Raw genomic sequence first — 21,301 nt, 5'->3', positions numbered from 1 at the left:
GTGTGTGTGTGTGTGTGTGTGTGTGTGTGTGTGTGTGTGTGTGTGTGTGTAGGAGAGTGTCGGGGAGGGTAGTGCAATTCTTGTGATTCTCCTTTGACAGATACGCATACAGAAGCAGAAGGAAAGAGAATGACTTGTCCTGTTCACAAGACAGAGCTGGGATACAAACGTAGGTCCCTTGATCCCACTACACCATGCTGCCCTTAAAAAGTCTTTTCATCACTTAAAGGCCTAAACAGAAGGAAAACAGTGGAATTATTTCTGCTGGAAAACTGTGACATCTATGTCACTGGGGATTTGCAAGAGTAAGCTAAACAATTCAGGCCTGTCCCAGGCTGTTATGAAAGGAAACAGGACTGTTTTCCCAGACAGTTAAGAGGACAGTGTTGGACAGAAGGTGCTAAGTGCACACAAGGAAATCTCTTTTGCCGGCTAAGATAATTTCTCCCTCCACCAGACCACTGAAATACTTTCTCTCTTGTGGTACTTAATTAATTGCATCTATACGCCATTTCTGTTTAAACTATAAACTCTCCCACAGTACCTAGTAGAGAGTGGGTACTTGTGGAATTATTGAAAAATCTCAACCAAGTGTTATTCTCTAATACTTAGGAATTGGAATGCACACAACTGCATGCAGTAGGCACCTAATAAAATATTTGTTGAATGATGATTGAATGAATGAATGAATACAACTCACCAGTGCTCAGGAAGCCAAAGATGCCAACTCGGTAGCTTGCAGTGACCACAATGACATCACCAATTGCAGCCAGGAATGATCCTTCCAGGTCCAGCTGCTCCCTTCTCCCACCATTTTCACCAGTATTGTGGAAGAACACTAGCACTGATGCATTCTGACCCTGAAAAAATGAGGCAGGCTTTATAGCACTGAAGGAGAAAAAACATCTGATACTTGGCTCAGTTCTAAGTGTGCAAATTGGACTCATATGGTTTTCACCCCTTATCTAGAAAGACTTTTTCTACTTGCTGTGGCTCTAAGATATGACTTGCTTTTCACCCACCATTCTTATTTTAAGATCTCTAACTCTTGATATATTATCAATTTCTCTTTGTCAGAGACCCTGCAAATAATGATTAATGAAAGGGAACACACAGAGCCATAAAAATATCAGAGCCAGAAGAGTTCTTAAGAGATCATTTTGTCCAATCCCTAACAGTGCAAGAGGATTATGATGTACAGTGGAAGGAAGACTGGTCCTCTGGTCATAATACCTGGGTTCAAATTCTAGCTCTTGTACTTACTACCTAGAATGGCAAATCCCTTTACATGCCTAGACATTAGTTTCCTCACCTGCAAAAAGTTCTCTAAGGTCCCTTCCAGTTTTAAATCCTATGGTCCTCTGAGATGAGAGCAAGGCCAGAAGGGGGGGCATAACTTGCCAAGTCCCTGGCAGAGCCTCCAAAGAAACCAGGTTTCCAGTGTTTAATTCAGTGTCCTTTGACTGCTCCAAATTGCCTTCTTGTGCCATACATATACAAAAACATAATAACCATTCTCCCTCCCTCCAAAAAAAGAAACTGGAAGAATTGATCTTTCAATATAAGCAAATAATACACGTATGTATGTATTTGTACATATGTATATATTTTTTGTTGTTTAATTGATTAGTCATGTCTGATTTTTTCGTGATCCCATTTGGGATTTTCTTGGCAAAGATACTGGAGTGGTTCGCCATTTCCTTCTCTAGCTCATTTTACAGATGAAGAAACTGAGGCAACCAGGGTTAAATGACTTGCCTAGGGTCACTCAGCTAATAAGTATCTGAGGCCGGATCTGAACTCAGGTCCTCTTGACTCAAGGGGGGATCACTCTATCCATCACAGCACCTAACTGCCCCATGGGTGTGTGAGAGTGTGTGTGTGTGTGTGTGTGTGTATGTGTTATTTATTTAATACCGAGCTCCCCCCAAAATGTCAAACTAGAGGGTGTGTTAGATTAAGTTTCAAATGGGATAACACAAAGATCTGGTATGTTTTAGCTGTAGAAAACCAACAATGTGCAGGAATCACTCTTTTCCTGAATCTCTTGTATTGTTCTTCTTAATCAGCAAAAGAAAATGCTTGTCTTGTTACCAGTGAATAGGAATGGAGCAGGTGGGATCCAGGAGTGAGAAAAGAAAAAGTAATGAGTCAGAGTCAACTCTCAGCTGCATGCAAATCTAGGCAAATACCTAGGGCAAATGGGTCCAGGCTTCGGAGACTCTCACAACATTGTTCTCACTCTCAGATGGTCAAGTTACCATCTACACTAATCTGGGTTGACTGAGACCAAGACGGATGCCACAGAGGCTTCTTTGATTCAGCTCCCTGAGTGGGTGGGTGGGGCTTCACTGGGAAGAACAGCAGGGCCATTCTCCCAAGGCAGATCACACTAACTGAAGTAGGCAAAATCAGGAAATGGTGATTTTGTCACAAGCATACCTATGACAACAGTCACCACTTCCTACTCCAGCATCATCAGTTAAGTAATAAATTTTACCTGTTATTTGTTCACACAGAATCATAGATGGTTAGAATTAGAAGCGGGGGTATGCTGGAGTCAGCTCAAGTCCAATTGAGAGGGTCAATTGTTAAGTTTTCAGGGTATCTAATTTTATTTTTACTACCCCACACTGCCTCTCTTTTTTGCCGATGAAAGAAATCTAAAGTATACTGTTAGAGTATACATAGAGGGCTACCTCCACCCCCACTCACCCCCACCTTCCAGAATAGGAAGCTATAGCTAGGAAATATCACCTGCTGAAGCTAATGAATCAACAACCCACAATGGATGAAACTAGCTCTCTACAGGAATTTTCCCAAAGTCAGGAACCCTAAGAGATCAGTAAATGGGAAGCAGATGAGCTCTAAATCTTACCAATATGATTAGCAGCTGCTCTTCAATCTAATCAAGGAACCACTAATAGAAAATGTAAACCATTTTCATAAAAGCACTCATTTCTGAAATTGTAGTATCATAATACGTAAATCAGTGATGATAAAATGGAAACGTTTTCTAGCTTGCTAGCTGCTTAATCTTGGGAGAGTTTCTTTTGACCGTATGATCTATCTGCTATTCTTCCTATTAAAAAAAAAAAGTGAGATAAGGCATGAAACATACTTCTCAAGTCTTATGTCACTTCTCTGAACCTCAGTTTCTCTATCAGTAAATTGAGGGGTTGGGACTGATTTCTAAGGCTTTTTCCAACTCTCACATTCTGTCTGACATTATATATTCTAAGGCCTGTTCCAATTGTACCCTAAGTATACCCACCCCATATGGCTCAGCCGGAAACAGGCTGTCAGCCACTTCTGTGGCACTACAGCAGGGACATTATTCACGTGATAGGGCTGGTCGGGGAGCTTCCCCCATCTGCAGGGCCTCCTGGGCAACTGAGAATGTAAGCTGTGGTTCAGTGGAGAGAATCAAGTACTCTGGCTCAGTGTCCAAGGTCTTGCTTTCTGTAATGATGGAGCAATTCCTTATTGTTCTCATGGATTTGTGTTTTGTTATGACACAGTGATCCCTTACTGGGTCCCAGTGATTGTGGGACTATGTCAAAGATAACTAGCAACTGTATTAAAGAGAGCTACCCATTCAGTATATTTCAAAAGGTGTGACCGAAGTCCTCCCCTTTCTCTCTGCACTCCGACAACTCTCTCTTCGCCTTCCAGCACAGGGGAAGGCAGTAAGAGGGAGGTGATTTCTCTCCTTCCCGCTCCCTGGCAGGAACTATGATAATCACCAGCACACAGCTGGGAGAACCCGTGCTTGCCTAGATGAATCAGAGTTTAGGCCTCAAATGCCTAGCCCTTGCTTTGTGTTTCTTTCCTTGATCACAAGTAGCCAGATAGAGATCATGAGAGACAGATGTTTCCAGCCTATATTATGATTACTTCATAAGTTCCAGAGGTCTAGTCATTAAATTGAACGCTGGCTGTGCAGTAGAAGGTGTTGCTGGGGGAGATGGCCTGCCATACCTGCATGAGTTACCGCTGAGAAAAATGCAGATTGAGGTGAAAGTGAAATCTGTTCAGCAGTCCCATAGTCTCCCAAGATCACATGATAGGAGCCAGGGGTTATAGTTTCACGTTTTAAGTATTTGCTTTAGTTCAGAGATTTTACTTTGCACAGCAAGATGGAGGGAGAGAGGGGAATATGTCGGTACTGCAAGAAAAAAAAAAGCTTGTTCTCTTTGGGGACTGAATGCAGTTCATATGAGGTCAAAGTGAGTTAGAGAGTAGGCTGCAGACGACATACAGAAAACAATACTACCCTTCCTATATGAAGATGGAACAATGAAGGCACCATAGGACACTGTAGCTAATTTTTAGTAAGGGGGTGCCTTAGAATTATGCAATCCACACTCTCACCCAGACCTGCATGTAACCAAGGGTAAGCTGGAGTTATGCCGGTGGGAACAAAGGAAAAGTAATCAGACCACTTGGAGAATGGAACCTTGACCTTATTGGTCTCTTAGGGGAAGGCAATTTTTCAACAGTGTCTCATTTACATGTCAAATATCCAAGTAGCTTAATACTCACAAGGTTTTGAGGGATAAATACGTTCAGGTACAAACAGTCTTCACTGGCAGTAGGAGATGAAGCCTTTCCAAATCCAGGCTGCCAACATTTGGCCCTAAAGACACAGGTGGAGTTACCATGTGCACAATTAAACCCAAATTAAATTTCATGACCTTCAATACCCCCTAGATCTTTTTCCTCCTCTCCTGCTCTCTCCACCCCAATTCCCACCCTGCCCCTCCTCATGGCTAATTAATACAGGAGACATTCCATGAGGTTCTTTGTTTTTAAAAGTCACTTTTAAACATTTGTAAAAACACATTCAGAATTGCTGAGTTGAGACAGAAATCAGTAATGAACACCAAACTGCCTCTCTAAGTACCGAAGTCTCATGGGCATAAAGCCTTTGGCTGACCATCTAAGATGCAAATGAACTGATGTGCAACAGTGGGCAAAGTGGCGGAAAGAAAAACAAGAAAAGAAGATCCAGGACTCACCAGTGTAATTTGGCCATTACTACAGAGGCAGTTTGGTCTAAATGGATCAGAAGGTCTGAGTTCAAATCCTGACTCAGGCACTTCCTTTTCCTGGTTGACCTCTGTAAGCTACATTCCTTTATTTGTAATTATCAGCATATGGTTATAAGGATCAAATGAGATAAGGTATGCAACATACTTTATAAACCTTATATCATTTAATGAATTAAAAACATTTATTTAGTATCTACTATGTGCCAGCTATGGGCAACTAGGCACAGTGGTTAGAGTGCCAGGCCTGGAGTCAGGAAGATCTGAGTTCAAATCTGGCCTCAGACACTTCTTAGGTGTGTGACCCTGGGCACATCACTCACTTAACTTTGCCTCAATTTCCTCTTCTGTAAAATGAGATGAAGAAGGAAATGACAAATCACTCTGATGAGGTCTAGAGGTGTAGAAGTGCTGGGACCCAAAATATCGAGAACAAGAAACACGGGTCCTACCTGAAAGAATTAGATCCAAGCCTTCTTTCAGCCAAAGACAAGGTTTATTAGAACATCCATCATAATGGGCAGACTCTTAAGGAATCTGGATGTTAGTGAGCTATTGGCTAGGTTCTTAAGGAATCTGAGCACCTAAATGGAGACAAGATGGACCTTACATACAAAAAAACTATGGGAGAGATCTAGGAAGGATCTTGATGGGAATGACTCAGAGATTGAGAATTGGGTCTAGATAGGATCAAGGGTGGGAAGTAGTGGGGGCCATAGGGAGGTGAGACAATGGAGGGCTAGGCTAGGTTAAGGTTAAGGCAATAAGGAAAGGCCAGTTGATGGGATTATAGCCTCAGGAGAAATCCAGAGATTTGACCATGTGGGAAAGTTCAGGGTTTTTCCTTTCTGGGGTCCAGATCCCAACCTCATCAACTCCAGTATCTTTGCCAAGAAAACCCCAAATGGGGTCATAAAGAGTTGGACACAACTAATCAACAAAGCTGAATTAAGGAAAAATATTTTTACCATGAAACAAAGCAAAGTCCGGTATACAATCAGTCAATTAATAGATACGAAGTGACCGCTATGTGTCAGGTTCCATGTTAGGCATTGAAGATACAAAGAAAAAAGATGAAACCTCTGAAGGGTTAATTCTACCCTGTCCTCAAGGAGTTTATATTTCTATTGGAGGAGACAACATGCTGATATATTAAGCATATACAGAACAAATACAAATAATTTTAAGGTATTTAAAAATGGGTAGTTAAGGACAGAGGCCATTAACAGTAGAGAGGATGAGGGAGGACTTCATGTAGAAGGCAGTGCTTGAGCTGTGTGTTGCAGGCAGAGGGAGAACATTCCAGGCATTATTGTTGTTGTTCAGTCCTGTGCAACTCTTTGTGACCCCATTTGGGTTTTTCTTGACAAAGCCACTGGAGTGGTTTGCCATTTCCTTCTCCATTTTACAGATGAGGAAACTGAGGCAAACAAGGTTAAGTGATTTGCTCAGGGTCACGCATAAGTGTCTGAGGCCTGATTCAAACTCAGGAAGATGAGTTCCTGACTCCGCTGTGCCACTTAACTGCCAATTCTAAGCATGGGGATGGTCAAATAACTAAAAAGAGCTTGATATTTACATATCAGTCACGATTACAAAATGCTTTCCCTTCATTGTTTCGTTAGATCCTCTTTCTACTATGCTACAATTCTCTTCACTACATAGGGTGTGGCCAGGTTGCAGCTAGCCTGAATGCCAGGCAGAGAAATGTAATCTCTACTCAAGAGACAAAGGAAGTCATTGATGGTTCATGGGCAAAGGAGTGACATGACTAGATTTATGATATAGAGCACCAGATTCTTGAAAAAAAAATCACAAAACTACCCACCAATGGAACCCTTACCGTGGCACAGTGGCCTCCCAAGAGCCAGTCCAACTATATGACTCTGGTGCACTGAATCGCTTTTGTGCCAGTGGTGGGGCTGCATACGGAACTCCAAAGAACTGGGTGATTCGTTTCCATTCAGCACCCACTTTAATCGCCTCAGATCTGCCCTTCAGAGTCCCTTGGGTGGCAATGAACACTGTGGCTGGGTCTGTAGTATAGTTCAGTGTGGAGGTACCTATAGAAAAGTTGCAAAAATAAACACTTCACCTATATTGTTATTTTTACTAATATCTAACGATAGAAAACACCATACTTTTGAATGACAGAATCTTAGGATTGGAAGGCACGTTAGAAAATGTCTGGTTCAACTCCAGCTTTGATAACATCCTAACACACGGACACGTGAAAGGCTGGTTCTGCTTGGCTACAGAGAGAACGAGGGTTAGTTAGGGTGGAAGTTCCAGACAAGTACTTTCAGGTCAAAAGAAAAAAAAAAGAAAACTTTCCAACAATTAATTAGAATGATCTCATCCTCTTATTGGTTCTAATACATGCATTTTCTCTGCTGAACTAATCTGACCTCTAAGTTTCCTTCCAGGTCTGAAATTATTTTGTGAAATTTTATGAAGCCAGAACTCCTTTGAGGACACAGACCAGTACTTCTACTCCCCCAAGGGTTATCTAGGGCCTTGAATATAGTAAGCAGTGTTAGACTGAATTGAATGAATCAGAGAAAATTTAGCCTGCCTCTTTTATGGGCATTTCATATAATGTCATTCATGACTATCTACACCTCAAAGTCTTCCTTGTGTGGAATTCAGTCTCATTTGACAAATTAACAGACACACACCCTGGAATAATAGAAAGAGTCCTGGATTTGGAATAGGAAGATGTTAGTATCATAGATTTAGGGCTGCAAGGGACAGTAAAGGTCATCTAGTCCAACCCCTTCCTTTTTTCACACATGAGAAAATTGAGGCCAAGAGAGGTTAAGTGACTTTCCAAAGGTCCCAGAGATGGTAAATGATAGGGTTGGGATTCAAATTCAGGTCCCCCAATTAGAATGTAGCCTTCATTTTCCTATAGCTCACTGCCTTCATAAAATACAATAGTGTTAATATTTAACACTAGCTATCTTATGGGGTATTGTGAGGAAAGTGTTTTGCAGACTGTAAAACAATACAGAAACCTGAGTTATTACTGTTTATTGGCCAATGCTTTCCAAGGTCCCAATGACTTAGAGAGCACCATCCATTTTTCTGCCTCAAGTTATTAAACTGAGCTGAGACCAGAAATATAACTCGAGAAATGGAAAGATCCAGTGGTCATGCTATAACCTGTACATTTCTTGCAGTTAACAACTATTATTCGTCTTTCTCCTTCGCAAGATTTCCTGTTTGGCTTGAAAATCGAAGAGACTGCTAAGCATTCAGCACTCAAGAGGACTGTCTGACTTGGGCCACCCCTGGAGGCCTGATCTGTTCCAGGGGAAGTCAGTTCATTTCTGGAATCTGACAGAGGACGAATATGTCAGGGTAACTTTTTATTTTTTTAATTAAGAATTTTAAGAGGATGCAAATTTGATTTCCCACAGACAGCATTAATTATCACTTCCTCCAGAGCTGTCAAAGTGAATCTTAATCTGGTGCACATCAAACAAATAGACGTGGAAAAATATTAGATGAGCATTTTTGTCCTTTGTCAACTTTGATAGGTGTTGTAAGGACCTATGTGAGATGCAGGTGTTATCAGGCCATTAGTAGCATTGGATTAAAAAAAAAAGTTAATTGAATGGTAATAGCTAGGTGGCACAGTGATTAGAGTGCTAGACCTGGAGTCAGGAAGAGCTGAATTTAAATCTGACCTCAGTCATTGGTGTGTGTCACTGAGCGACCCTGGGAAAGTCATTTAACCTCTGTCTTGGTCTTCTTATCTGTGAAATGGGAATAATAATAACACCTACCTTCTTGGGTTGTTATGAGGATCAAATGAGATAATATTTGTAAAAATGCTTTGTAAACACTGAAATGATACATAAATGCTAACTATTATTATTATGTAACATAGAAGACAATATTATACATGAAGTCAGGAAGACTTCAGTTTGAATACTGTCATAGACACTAACTAGCTGTGTGACTCTGGGCAAATTATTTCACCTTCTTAAGGTTGAGTTTTCTCATCTGCAAAATGGGGATAATAATATCATGTCCTTCACAGGGTCAATGATGAAGACCAAATGAGATAATGGATGTAAAGTGCTTTATAAATCTTCCAGCACTACATAAATGCTAACTGTTATAAGCATACATGTGGAGCAGCTAGACTGTGCAGTGGACAGAGCACTAGGCCTGGAGTCAGGATGACCTGAGTTCAAACTGGGCTTCAGACACTTGCTAACTGTGTGACCCTGTGCAAGTTCCCTGACTATCTCAGGTTACTCATCTATAAAGTGAGAAAAATAATGGCACCTACCTCCCAGTATTGTTGTGAGGATAAAAATGGGATAATATTTGTAAAGTTATTTTTCAAACCTTAAAGTGATATGCAAATGCTAGCTATCATCATCAATATCATTATTATTAATCTCCCTGTACAAGACTGAAAGCTTCATAAAGATAAAGAGTACATTTTAAGTAAATCTGTATATTCCCCATTATCTATGCAAACAACAATCAGACAAGAAAGAGTGCTGTAAGTGTAAAGGAGGGTGGAAGAGAAGGAAGAGATAGAGATAGAGATAGAGGTAGTTTATTCCAGACATAGGGTCATAGGCTAAGAATAAGGAGGCTACAGAGTAGTCTATAGGCTGGAACATATGAGTCTGTAAGGGAGTATTATGAATTAAGCCTGCAAAAGTGACATGGAGACAGATTATGAATGGTCTTGAATGCTAGAGTCAGTAGTTGAGGAGACATCTTCTTTAACTAAAACCTCAAAGGTATCACTTTTTCATAAGGCTGGCCCTGCCTATAGTTGCTTAGAAAAAACAAACAAACAAACAAACAAACAAACTCCTCCAGGCTTGTCAGGCTTTCCATCCAATAATAAAATGCCATCCTACCCTGCTGTTCCCAACCACACTCTTCATCCAGTGAACTTTCAGGTCAAGCTTCTGAATCCACAGGTCATAGTTTACCTTTTTTCCTATAAATGTAGGTGGCCTCCTCCCGGAGCAAGAGCCAGCAGCTATGGCCCTGTAGGCTGTGTGTGCAGCTCTGGGTATCTGGATAGAACACACACCGGACAGATGCTGGCCAGACCTCCAAGGTCGTGATGTGGCAGGCTGGCTTCTGGTAACATTCTGGGAGAGAACAAGAGAGAATAGTGAGAGAAGGACAGCTTCCGGTGGATAAATGCTAAGGAACAAGAATCAAACAGGGACATGTTGGTCCCTAAATCCTTGGGTGCTGCTACAAAACAATAGGAATGACATTAATGATAGTATTAATACTATTAATTATCATTAATAGTATTAATAACTTGCACGTGTATGTTATTAATAACACTATTATATGTATAATATATAACACTATATAATATATGAGATTATAATACTATATGGTGATATGTACACATATCTATGTATAAAATATATACATAATAAAGTAAAATAAATATTTTACAAATAATAAATGATTATAATCTCATAATATAAATTTGTTAATTTATATTCACATAAATATAATTAATTATTATAAATGATAAAAACATATATGTACATGTATACACATAAACACTTTAAGGTCTGGAAAGTATTTCTTCCATAAAGTCAGCTCTATCACATAAGTAGTACAGCCGTCATTGCCCCCTGAGATGAAATTATTTATTCGCACTCATACGGTGAGTAAGCGGATTAGAGCCAGGATTCAAACGCAGGTTTCGTGATTTCCGCCTCTAGCACTATTTCAATCACAGTGAGACAAGAGTGAAGCAAAGTTACTTTCTCTCTCTGATGGTCAGCTTCCTTGCCTATAACATGGAAATAATGTTACTCTTTTTCCCTGTCTCACAGAGCTGGTGAGAGGAAAGCTCTTGGCAAAATATAAACAACAATAGACATAACCTATCATTTTTGTAACCAGCATGTTTATGTACGACAAAAATGTGATGCTAGAATGTCGATGACTTAACCTCAGAACCTTGAAATGCTTAAATGTGTTAGAGATTCTGCTTCTGATTAATTTGTCACTCTAATGTTTTTGTATATCAATAATATTTCCATTCTATTTTCATTAAGGTTCTGTAAATCTTGCAAACTATAGTTAATTACTGTACTTCTATTCCAAGGTACCGTATGTCTGGCATACTATAGGTTATTAATAAATATTTGTTGAGTTGGATTTGAAATTCATTCATACTATTCTAATGTCACACAGAGGTATAGATTCCACTACATATACATAACAATGTTGGAGTCCATCATCAGATGTATCACCTATGCCATTTTTAATCATCAAATAAACAATCTAACATCTTGTACATTTTGGCTAAATCTTAAAATGAACCGAGAATCCATAGGTAGGGAGGGGGGAAATGTTCAGGATATTCCACTATGACTCAGGGGCTAATAGAGTCAGATAAGGTTTACTGAAACTCCATTTTATAGAAGAAGAAATTGAGGCTCTGAAATGGAAGTGACTTACTCAAGGTCATGCAGATAGTATGTGTCAGAGTGAGGACCAAAATCCAGGTCTTCTGGAAAGTATATTAGAATCCAGAATTTAAGGACCAGAAGAAGGTAATCTAATCTGCTTTTCCCAGTGTATAGAGGAGAAAACTGAGACCTGGCAAGAGGAGCTTGCAAGAGAATTACCTGCCAGGGTTTTCAATTTAAATCAATTCACTAAACATTAAGCACCTACTATGCAAGTCAGTGAGTCAACTTGGCATTATGAATAAAGTAGGTGGAAAACCAATCTCGGAGTCAGAAAAAAAACTGGGTTAAACTTCCTCCTCTAATATAGACTGGCTGAGTAAACCCAGGCAGGTCATTTAACCTCTAAGTGGCCACAGGCAACTCTTTTGACTCTAAGGTAGAGAGTCTAAGTAGTAGCCTAGAGCCTAAGATTCTAAGGTACAGAACAAGAGCCAACCTGCTCTGGTAGAAAGGATTTCTTCACTATGAGCTCTTTATACCAGTGAAATTATAGGTCCAGAGATCACTCTTCTCCCCCTATCTCAAATGTGCAAGAAGCTATGTTTTTGTGTTAATCCATCAGTCTTTTATCTTCCTCTAAGTCTATCATCATCATAAACAACAACAATTTGTTGCTGTTCACTTAGTAATGTCACACTCTTTGTGACCCCATGGACCATAGCATGCTGGGCCCTTCTATCTTCCACTGTCTCTCAACGTCTGTCCAAGCGCCTGTTCATTGCTTCCATGACACCACCTATCCACCTCATCTTCTGTTGTCTCCTTCTCCTTTTTCCTTCAATCTCTCCCAACATCAGGGTCTTTTCCAATGAGTCCTATCTTCTCATTATCTGGCCAAAGTATTTAAGCTTCAGCTTCAGTATTTGCCCTTCCTTCCAGTGAATAGTCTGAATTAATTTTTTTTAAAATTGACTGATGTGATCTCCTTGCTATCCAAGGGACTCTCAAAATTCTTCTCTAGCACTCAGTGATTAGCATTTACATAATGCTTTAATGTATGTATTACAGATATCTCATTCAGTCTTTACAACAACCGCTTAAGGTAGGTGATATCATTATTTCCCTCCTAAAGATGGAGAAAATGAGGATGGGAGAGTAAATAACTTGGCCTAGGCCACAAAGCTAGTAGCCAGCTGAGGCTGGATTTGAACTCAAATCTTCCTGACTACATGTCCATCACTCTATTCACTATTCACTGGCTACCCAAAAGTCCGTGTACATCCTTGGCTGGTCCTACTTCTCTTTGGGAGCTCAGTTAGTTCCAGTGACCTAAATATCATTGTGCCAGATTCAGAATTCAAATGATCCTTGCACAAGGTCATACCCCAAGATCTTTTAAGAGTCAATGTTCTGAAAAGCCTGAAGGCATATTTCCTTACCTGACAGGCAGAGGTCTCTAGCAGCAGAAAAGTCGCTGGAAGCATCGATGCTGATATGGGCTATATCAAAATTCATGATGGATGAATCAATGAGAACTGAAGACATATCCAAGGATTGCCATGAGTCCAAAGAGACTATGAGAGAGAGCAGATGACATGAAAATGAAAAACGATTCAGAATCAATAAAATGGGCAGGCTGACAAAAATGCTCCTAAAACCACCAAATCAAGCACATGCCATATCACCTTGCTTAATGGTGCTGTGAACAAAGTACTGCACTCAACACCAGAAGGCCTGACTCTGAAATCTGGCTCTACCAAGTTATTAGTTTGATGACCTTGGGAATGTTATTTAATGTGTCTCTTAGTTAGCTGTTCAGTCACTTCAGCTATATCTGACTCTTTTTGACACCATGTGGGGTTTTCTTGGCAAAGATACTGCAGTGGTTTGCCACTTCCTTCTTCAGCTCACTTTACAGATAAGGAAACTGAGGCAAACGGGGTTAAGTGACTTGGCCAGAATCATACAGTTAACAAGTATCTGAGGACAGATTTGAACTCGTGAAGATGAGTCTTCCTGATTCCAGACTTGGCACCTTATCCACTACACAATCTAGCTGTCTTAGTTAATTCATCTATAAATTGAGGATAATAATAAAAGCTAAAAAAAAAAAAAAGCTATTGTGATCTCAGACTTCCCTGAGAAGCACAGCTTCCAGGCATAAGGATGTAATAGTGCCACTGTCCTCTGCCATCATTAGACAACATCTCAAGCATTGTGTTCAGTTCTTGGGGCTACAGTTGGGGAAGGGTATTGATCAACTGAAGAGCATCCTGAGGACAACCAGAATGATGAAGATCCCTGAGTCATTGCTATAAAGAGATTGGTTGAAGGAACTGGGGATATGTGAGGACGAGAAGATCTTGGGTGCCATGATAATAGTATTCTACTATTTGAAGGGCTGTTACAGAGAGGAGGGACTAGATTTGCTCTTTTTGGCTGCAAAAACCAGACCCAGGAGTGATGAGTGGAAATTGCAAGGAAGCAGATTTAGGAGTGATGTGTGGAAATATTTCCTAACAGTCAGCTATCCAAAAGTAAGATGGGCTACTTCAGAAGGTAGAAGTCTCCCCCTAATTAAAGGTCTTCAGGTAGAAGTATCAGGTATGCTATAGTGGGGTCTCTTTTAGATAGGAGTTGGACTGGACTGAGTCTAAACTCCCTTTCAATTCTAAATTTCAGTGATTTTGTGAAATGTACCCTCCCTATCTCACAGGGATGTGATGAGGATTAATCAAGGTAAAATGTGTCTAGCACTTTGAAAATGCAATATTACATAAATCTAAATCATTATTACTATTAGTACAACTACTACTACTACTTTTATGGACATTGTGTTCCCTGAAAGGGCACTAGTGTATTATTCTGGTTCCGTTTCCTGACATCATTTTTCATCACCCACTATAACTTTTTAGTTAACTAGGACAGATTGTCCACAAATATCATTAAAGATCAAAATCACCCAACTTTGTTTCTGTTCTCAATGTAAAAAGAACACAGAAGACTCATAAGCATGCATTAACAAATACAGAAACTTTAATCAAACTATCCCTCTGATTATAACCTCTTGGGACATAAAAGTAACTTAGTGGGAAGGCAGAACACATATTTCACTTTCCTATTCATCTATTAGACTTTGAGCTCTTTGAGAGCAGGGACTAGTTGGCTTTGTTTTGGTTTGGTTTTTTGGTATCTCTTTGTATCCTCAGGGCTTATAAGGCATAGTGCTTGGTACATAGCTTGGTACAAATGCTAGCCAACTTGACTTGTCCCTAGAGAATAAGGGATTAGTGTGTTCTACCTAAAGACATAAACCAACTCCAGGGTAGTAAAAAAAGGTAAAAAAAAAAAAGACCCAGCTTTATCCCTTACTAGTGGGCAGGTGATTCTGGGGAAGTCCCATAATTTCTCTGAGTCTTAGTTTCCTTATCCTTAAAATGGCGCTAATACTATTTCGGAGCCACTAGGAGGAGCAATGATTAGAGCACTGGACTCTGGAGTCAGGAAGACCTGAATTCAAATCTGGCCTCAGACACTTCTAGATGTGTGATCCTGGGCAAGTCACTTAACCCTGTTTGTCTCAGTTTCCTCATCTGTAAATTGAGCTGGAGAAGGAAATGGCAAACCACTCCAGCATCTTTGCCAAGAAAACCTCAAATGGGATCACAAAGAGTTGGACAAGACTGAAACGACAACATGATAATACATTAACTGTCTACCTCATAGCATAGAAGTATTTGCAAAGTATAGAGAATTATATAAATGTGAGCTATCAGTATTCTTGGTTATATTCTCCTTATCTGCTTGCTGCCATAAAAACCTATCTTTTTAACACCAAGAAGATGGGAGAATGTCATCAGGAATACTAAATAGCTTACATTCAATTAGCTCTTTGCAAGATCCTCCCATTGATATAATATGGCTACAGATCTGGGAATGTCCAGTCTCCTGTAGAGGGGGCACAGTCATATGCAAGGTGTATGTAGCAGGGTAAGATGGCACCGGACACTAGGTGCTGATTTCCTTCAATGTAGGAAATTCAGAAGTTCTAGGGAAGGACTCTGATGAGAAAGTGAGTTCTTAACTTAGGGCCCATGAACATGGGATCCTATGTATTTTTATTTTATGCTTTTAAAAACATTATTCTGAGAAGGGGTCTATCCATAAGATTTATAAGACTGTCAAAGGGGTCCATGACAAAAAAATTGAAGAATCCCTGAATTAAATGAAAACTATTATTGTTATGTCCAACTCTTCATGACCCCATTTGGGCAAAGATACTGGAGTGGTTTGCCATTTCCTTCTCCAGTTCATTTTATAGACAAGAAAATTGAGGCAAACAGGGTTAAGTGACTTGCTCATGGTCACACTGCTAGTAAGTGTCTGAGGCTAGATTTGAACTCATGAGGATGAGTCTTCCTGATTCCTAGTCCAGTGCCCTAGCCACTGTGACACCTGGGTTCCAAGAGGAAAACTAGATAACTAGATAAAAACAAACACTGGAAAGAGACTATGACCTGTTAATTGGGAAGTAACAGAGAGGATAAATGATAGAGAAACATGCCAGGAGACAGCTCCTTGCACCCTGAGTCTCTAGTCCTTAGAGACAGTGCCCTCAAGAAAGAGAATTCCTGTGATCCAGAGGTATGTCAATAAATGTTTAACAACCAGCTTTTCATTATACATAAAATATAACTACAACACACTTTTAAATATAACCTACATTATTAACATTTTCTTTATTACTTTCATAAGTCTAGACAAAACAAAAAAATGAATTAAGCCCTGATTACTGAGGTCTAAATAATGACACTGAAAATTTAACAATAAGTTTTCTCAAGCTGGTAGGAGAGGGCTCCAATACACTTGGACATGTGATCCTATTGATGTTAGCTAGAGCTCTGTACAGGGCTTCTCTGATCATCTGAGTTCTCTGAGGACTCCAGAGTACCCAATGCTGAGGACATTACCTTCACATCCTGCCTGCCGTATTTCTATCTCATGTTGCAGATTTATATCCCATGACTTATCTTTTATTTTGTTTTGTTTTATTTTTTTTTTGTTTTCTTAAACATCCCCTGAAATTCTTCATTTCTACTGTAAAGTCAAGAGGCATTTCTGAAGGAGGACCAAACGTAGGTACCTATTTTGAGATGATGATCACATTGCAATTTCAGCTCAGGATGAAGAACCAATGGTGTTTCCATTTCAGCACATAGAACATCAAATTGCCAATTATGACCTTAAAATACAGAACTTGGCCTGACACTGGGTCCAAGTTGATGTCTAGGGAAGATGATTGTTACTGAAGGATAACTAGAGTACATCCAGGGGAAAGAACCCTACATGGGAAATGAGGAGATCTGGGTTTCAGCACGAGCTCTGTTACTCATGGATTTTCTGACTTTGGGCAAATCCCTTCATCTCTTTCATTTGATGTTGATATTGGAGGTTTCAGTTTCCTCATTTGAGAAATGAGGGGATTGGGCTGGAAATAAGGTTCCTTCTAACTCTAATATTGCAAATGGTGAGTTTCTAACTGACACTGAAATCTAGTCACCCCACAAGGCCAGAAAGAAGGCCCAAGTCTTTGGCCTTATTCCTCCACCCATGCCCCATTCCTTTGAGACACAGTATGGTCTGAGCAAACTGTACTCGTAGAATAAAGATCTGAATTTGAGTTCTGGCACTGCCATTTATTAGCTTTGGGGAAAGAGATAGGGATTGGGATGGAATCCTCTGTAGTCAACTCCCTCTACCATCGTAGATACCAGGGGACAAAGAGGCAGGAGAAATCTAGAATCAGGATAACACCAGCAGTAGGGAGAAATAGGATGGTTAGAAGGCATTTTTTTTTTCTTGGGCCAGCCAAGCCAGTATGAATAACCTAGGCAGCAAATAGTTGTTTGTTCAGTCATTTTGCAGTTGTGTCCTACTTTTTAAGACCCCATTTGGGGTTTTCTTAACAAAAATACTGGAGTGCTTTGCCATTTCCTTCTCCAGCTTAATTTACAGATGAGGAAACTAAGACAAACAAGGTAAAATGACTTGCCCAGGGTCACCCAGCTAGTAAGTGTCTGAGGCCAGATTTGAACTCAGGAAGAGGAGTCTTCTTGAGTTCAGGCCTGGTGCTCTAACCACTGAACCACCTAGCTGCCCATAGATGGAAAATATAAATGCTTTATTTGTAGCGAGACTTCATACAGAGGCCCTCAGTTCAGTGCCAAAGGCCATCCATCTCTTTCCACTGCCCCACGGCTGCTTATCATTGCCACTTAATCTCAACCGCGGGGGGATCATACTCTCTTCGCTTTTCTCATTTTATTTTTCAGGAAATCAAGAGACATGTATAATGGAAAGGCAACTGGTGAAAAAAATCTCAAGAACCACTAAGTAAAGTGGATGTTAAATAAAAGGCAGGAGGGTATTTCTCCATCATATCTCTCCTTTCTCAAATATGGTTTAGCTTTCTATCTTTATTCTAGTATATTTAGTGATACTGCTTAGATATCTTGATCAGCCTGAGAGGGTAGGGAGAGCAACAACGTGGGAGTCAGAGAACTTCCATTAGAATCCCAATTCTGCCATTCATTTTCTTGTAACCTTTGGGAAATCATTTCTCCTCGCTGGGCTTTCATTACTCCCAAGGTAAAAATGAGGGAATGGGACTAGAAAATCTCCAAAATTCCTTCCAATTCCTAATCTTACTGTGCTATGCAAAGCCCTAACTAGGGCTGGGATGACTGAGGGCTTTGTCCCAGGGTAAGAAATTCTCTAGGCACTAATGGCTAGTCCTTGAAGCTCAAAATAACAATTTTTTTTTTTTTTTGGCTGAGTGTTCCAGCCATGTTGACTCTCTGTGATCCCATTTGGGGTTTTCTTGGCAAAGATACTAGAGTGCTTTGCCGTTTCCTTTTCCAGCTCATTTTACAGATAAAGAAACTGAGGCAAAGAAGGGAAAGTGACTTGCCTAGGGTCACACAGCTTGTAAGTGTCAGAGGCCAGATTTGAACTCAGGAAGATGAGTCTTCCTGACTCTAGGCCCAGCACTCTATCCACTGTACCACCTAGCTGCCCATTGTTGTCATTGTTGTTTTTAACCAGATGGGGATTTCATTGGTGTATGGAACACCAAGAGAAGAAGCTGCTTCTGCCTATGAAGATAGGAACCTGAGAAAAGTGATGAAAGGGTAAATGATTTGCCCAGGATCACATAAACAGAGATTAGACTTGATCCCAGAGGAGATAGGTGGCACAGGGGATTCTTTAAATCCTTTGAATTAAAAGATAAAAGATTAAGATAAAAGGATTCCAGTGCTGGGCTTGGAATCAGGAACACTGGTCTTCCTGAGTTCAAATCTGGCCTTAGACACTTACTGGCTGTGTGACCCTGGGAAGGTCACTTAAGCCTGCTTGCTTCAATTTTCTTATCTTGCAAAATGAGCTGGAGAAGAAAATGGCGAACCACTCCAGTATCTTCACCAAGAAAAACTGAAATGGAGTTGGACATGAGGAAAACAACTGAACAACAACAAAAAAGACTTGACCCCCAGGTCTTCCTGCCTCTGACGTCAGATCCTTGTCTACCTATCTCTAGCCTGCAGGTACCCCTAATAACAACAACAATAATAATAATGATGTGGATGATGATGGAAATAGGAAATAAGAAATGATCATATTGAGGGCTAGAGGTGTGGTAAACTTTTCTCTCGCCTCCCCAGCCTCCCATTGATACACAAAAAATAAAATAAAATAAAAATTTAGCAATGACTCCAAGATTCCATTTTTTGTGTTCCTTCATTTGATTCTCAACTTTATTCAAATGGAATAGTGCTGCTTTTGAGGGGCTATAGGATAGTGTAGGGGTGGGGAACCTATGGCCTCAAGGCCACATGTGGCCCTCAAGGTCCTCAAGTGTGGCCCTTTGAATCCAAACTCCACAGATCGAGATTTGTTTCATGAAGTTTTGATTCAGTCAAAGTGTCACATTTGAGGACCTAGAGGGCCACATGTGGCCTCGAGGCCTTGGGTTCCCCACCCCTCGGATAGAGTGCTAGTATGATTCACTAGAAGGTAACCATGCCTAGTTTCCTACAATAAACGTTTTCTTGAGCAAGTTACGTGTAAACAGAATTTAGGTCAGCAGAATCACATACACAGCATATATTCAGGGGACTGCTATGTTATCAAAGGAGCCAGAAGTGAACCTCTTTATAAAGGAAAGGATTTTTTTTTCATAAAGTGATCAATCTCTCCATGGTTAATCTATTTAGCGAATTAGGATTTTCTTACTTTATAGACACACTTTCTCTGAAGGGACCTTACAGGGTAACTGGGCTGTAGCAGTGGAGATTCTATCTTTGGTGCCTGGCCACATCCTAGAAATCATCTGCCACATGTAATTACAGCCCTTTGAAGGCAGCCAATTCTTGAACATTTATTTTGAGATTAGAGGCATCGCACAGAAACAGCTCCTGCTTTGTTCAGGTGTGGGCTCTGGCTGTTTCTGGGGGAGGTGGAAGCCACAGCCTTATTATAGAACTGGGCCCAAGGGCAGTTCTAAGAACTCTACCCAAAGATAGTGCCAAGAACTGCAAGCACTCTTTCAAGTTTTCTTCTCAGTTAATGGTCAGATGTTCCATTTTAGCTCTCTAAGTGAAGGCATGTGTGTGGGCTTCAGGAAAGCAGCAGGCAGGGGCCATGCAAATAATGGAATGAGGGGTCTTGTATTCAAGGCTACTGGGGGCAGCAGTGGGGTGAGATCTGTGCGCAGTGGGCAAGAGTCCTGGACTGAAGTGAATATTCTTTCTTTTATTCAAAGTACAACCAGAGACGGCCTGATCCACTGGGCTGTCCATGTGATATGATTGATAGAAGAAGTTTCCCTTCCCACCTCCCTTCACTGGCCTCCAAGGTACTCCCAACCTGAAATGGGAATATTAAAGATTCAAATTAAATAATACTTTATCCTTCTCCTCTCCCAATTTTATTGTTGTTTTTCAGTCCTCTTTCAGTCATGTCTGACCCTTCATGATCCCATTTGGAGTTTTCTTGGCAGAGATCCTGGAGTGGTTTGCCATTTCCTTCTCCAGCTCATTTTACAGATGAGGAAACTGAGGCAAACAGGGTTAAGTGACTTGCCCTGGGTCACATAGCTAGTAAGTATCTGAGGCCAGATTTGAACTCAGGAAGATCAGTCTTTCTGACTCCAGGCCTGGCACTCTAACCACTGAGCAACCTACTTCAACACATTAAGTACTAATCCCTTAGGGTGAAATGTATTCATCATAGAACTGATACCACCAAAGTCAAAAAGGACCTTAAAATATAGAATATTATAACATAGAACATAGAATGAGCTAGAAGGAACTTTAGAACACATACAATTAAAAACAGAATACTAAAGCTGTGAAGGACCTTAGAATATAGAAGGTTAAACCTGAAAGAGACTTGAAAACATGTCAAAGCTGGAAGGCACTTCAGAACATAAAATGGTAGAGTATAGAATTTGAGGTGTTCCAAAGTCTTAGTGCAGTTTAAAGCTTAATAGCTTTTTAAACTATTAAAGCTATTAAGCTTTAAACTGCACTAAGACTTTTGTGACACGTCATATAGGATGTCAGAACTGGATGGTGTCTGAGAAATCATGTAGTCCTAATCTTCTGTTATATAGATAGAAAAACTGAGACCTGGAGAGAAGTGACGTGCTCAAGGTTACATAACTGTTTTCCTCTATGATAGGAGGGCCTCCTGAGCAACATAAATATGTTGCCCTATGTTGTATACATGGTGTGAAGAGGGCTGGAGAGATGAGAAGAGAAG

General features: G+C 40.4%; 1 protein-coding gene across 1 annotated transcript in view; it reads right to left on the bottom strand.

Moving 5' to 3' along the window:
- TG (thyroglobulin) overlaps nt 1-21,301 on the bottom strand; it is a 371,783-nt gene that overhangs the window by 158,724 nt on the left and 191,758 nt on the right. The window contains exons 36-40 of the mRNA XM_027845510.1: nt 12,919-13,053; nt 10,019-10,183; nt 6,895-7,114; nt 4,546-4,639; nt 701-860 (exon numbers count right to left, since the gene is read on the bottom strand). Of these exons, the coding sequence (XP_027701311.1) occupies nt 701-860; nt 4,546-4,639; nt 6,895-7,114; nt 10,019-10,183; nt 12,919-13,053 (774 nt within the window). The remainder of the gene's footprint in view (nt 1-700; nt 861-4,545; nt 4,640-6,894; nt 7,115-10,018; nt 10,184-12,918; nt 13,054-21,301) is intronic.

This window comes from Vombatus ursinus, unplaced genomic scaffold (genome assembly GCF_900497805.2).
Source record: "Vombatus ursinus unplaced genomic scaffold, bare-nosed wombat genome assembly UNPS02014973.1, whole genome shotgun sequence".
Taxonomy (NCBI): domain Eukaryota; kingdom Metazoa; phylum Chordata; class Mammalia; order Diprotodontia; family Vombatidae; genus Vombatus; species Vombatus ursinus.
This window is presented reverse-complemented; position numbering and strand designations above follow the sequence as displayed.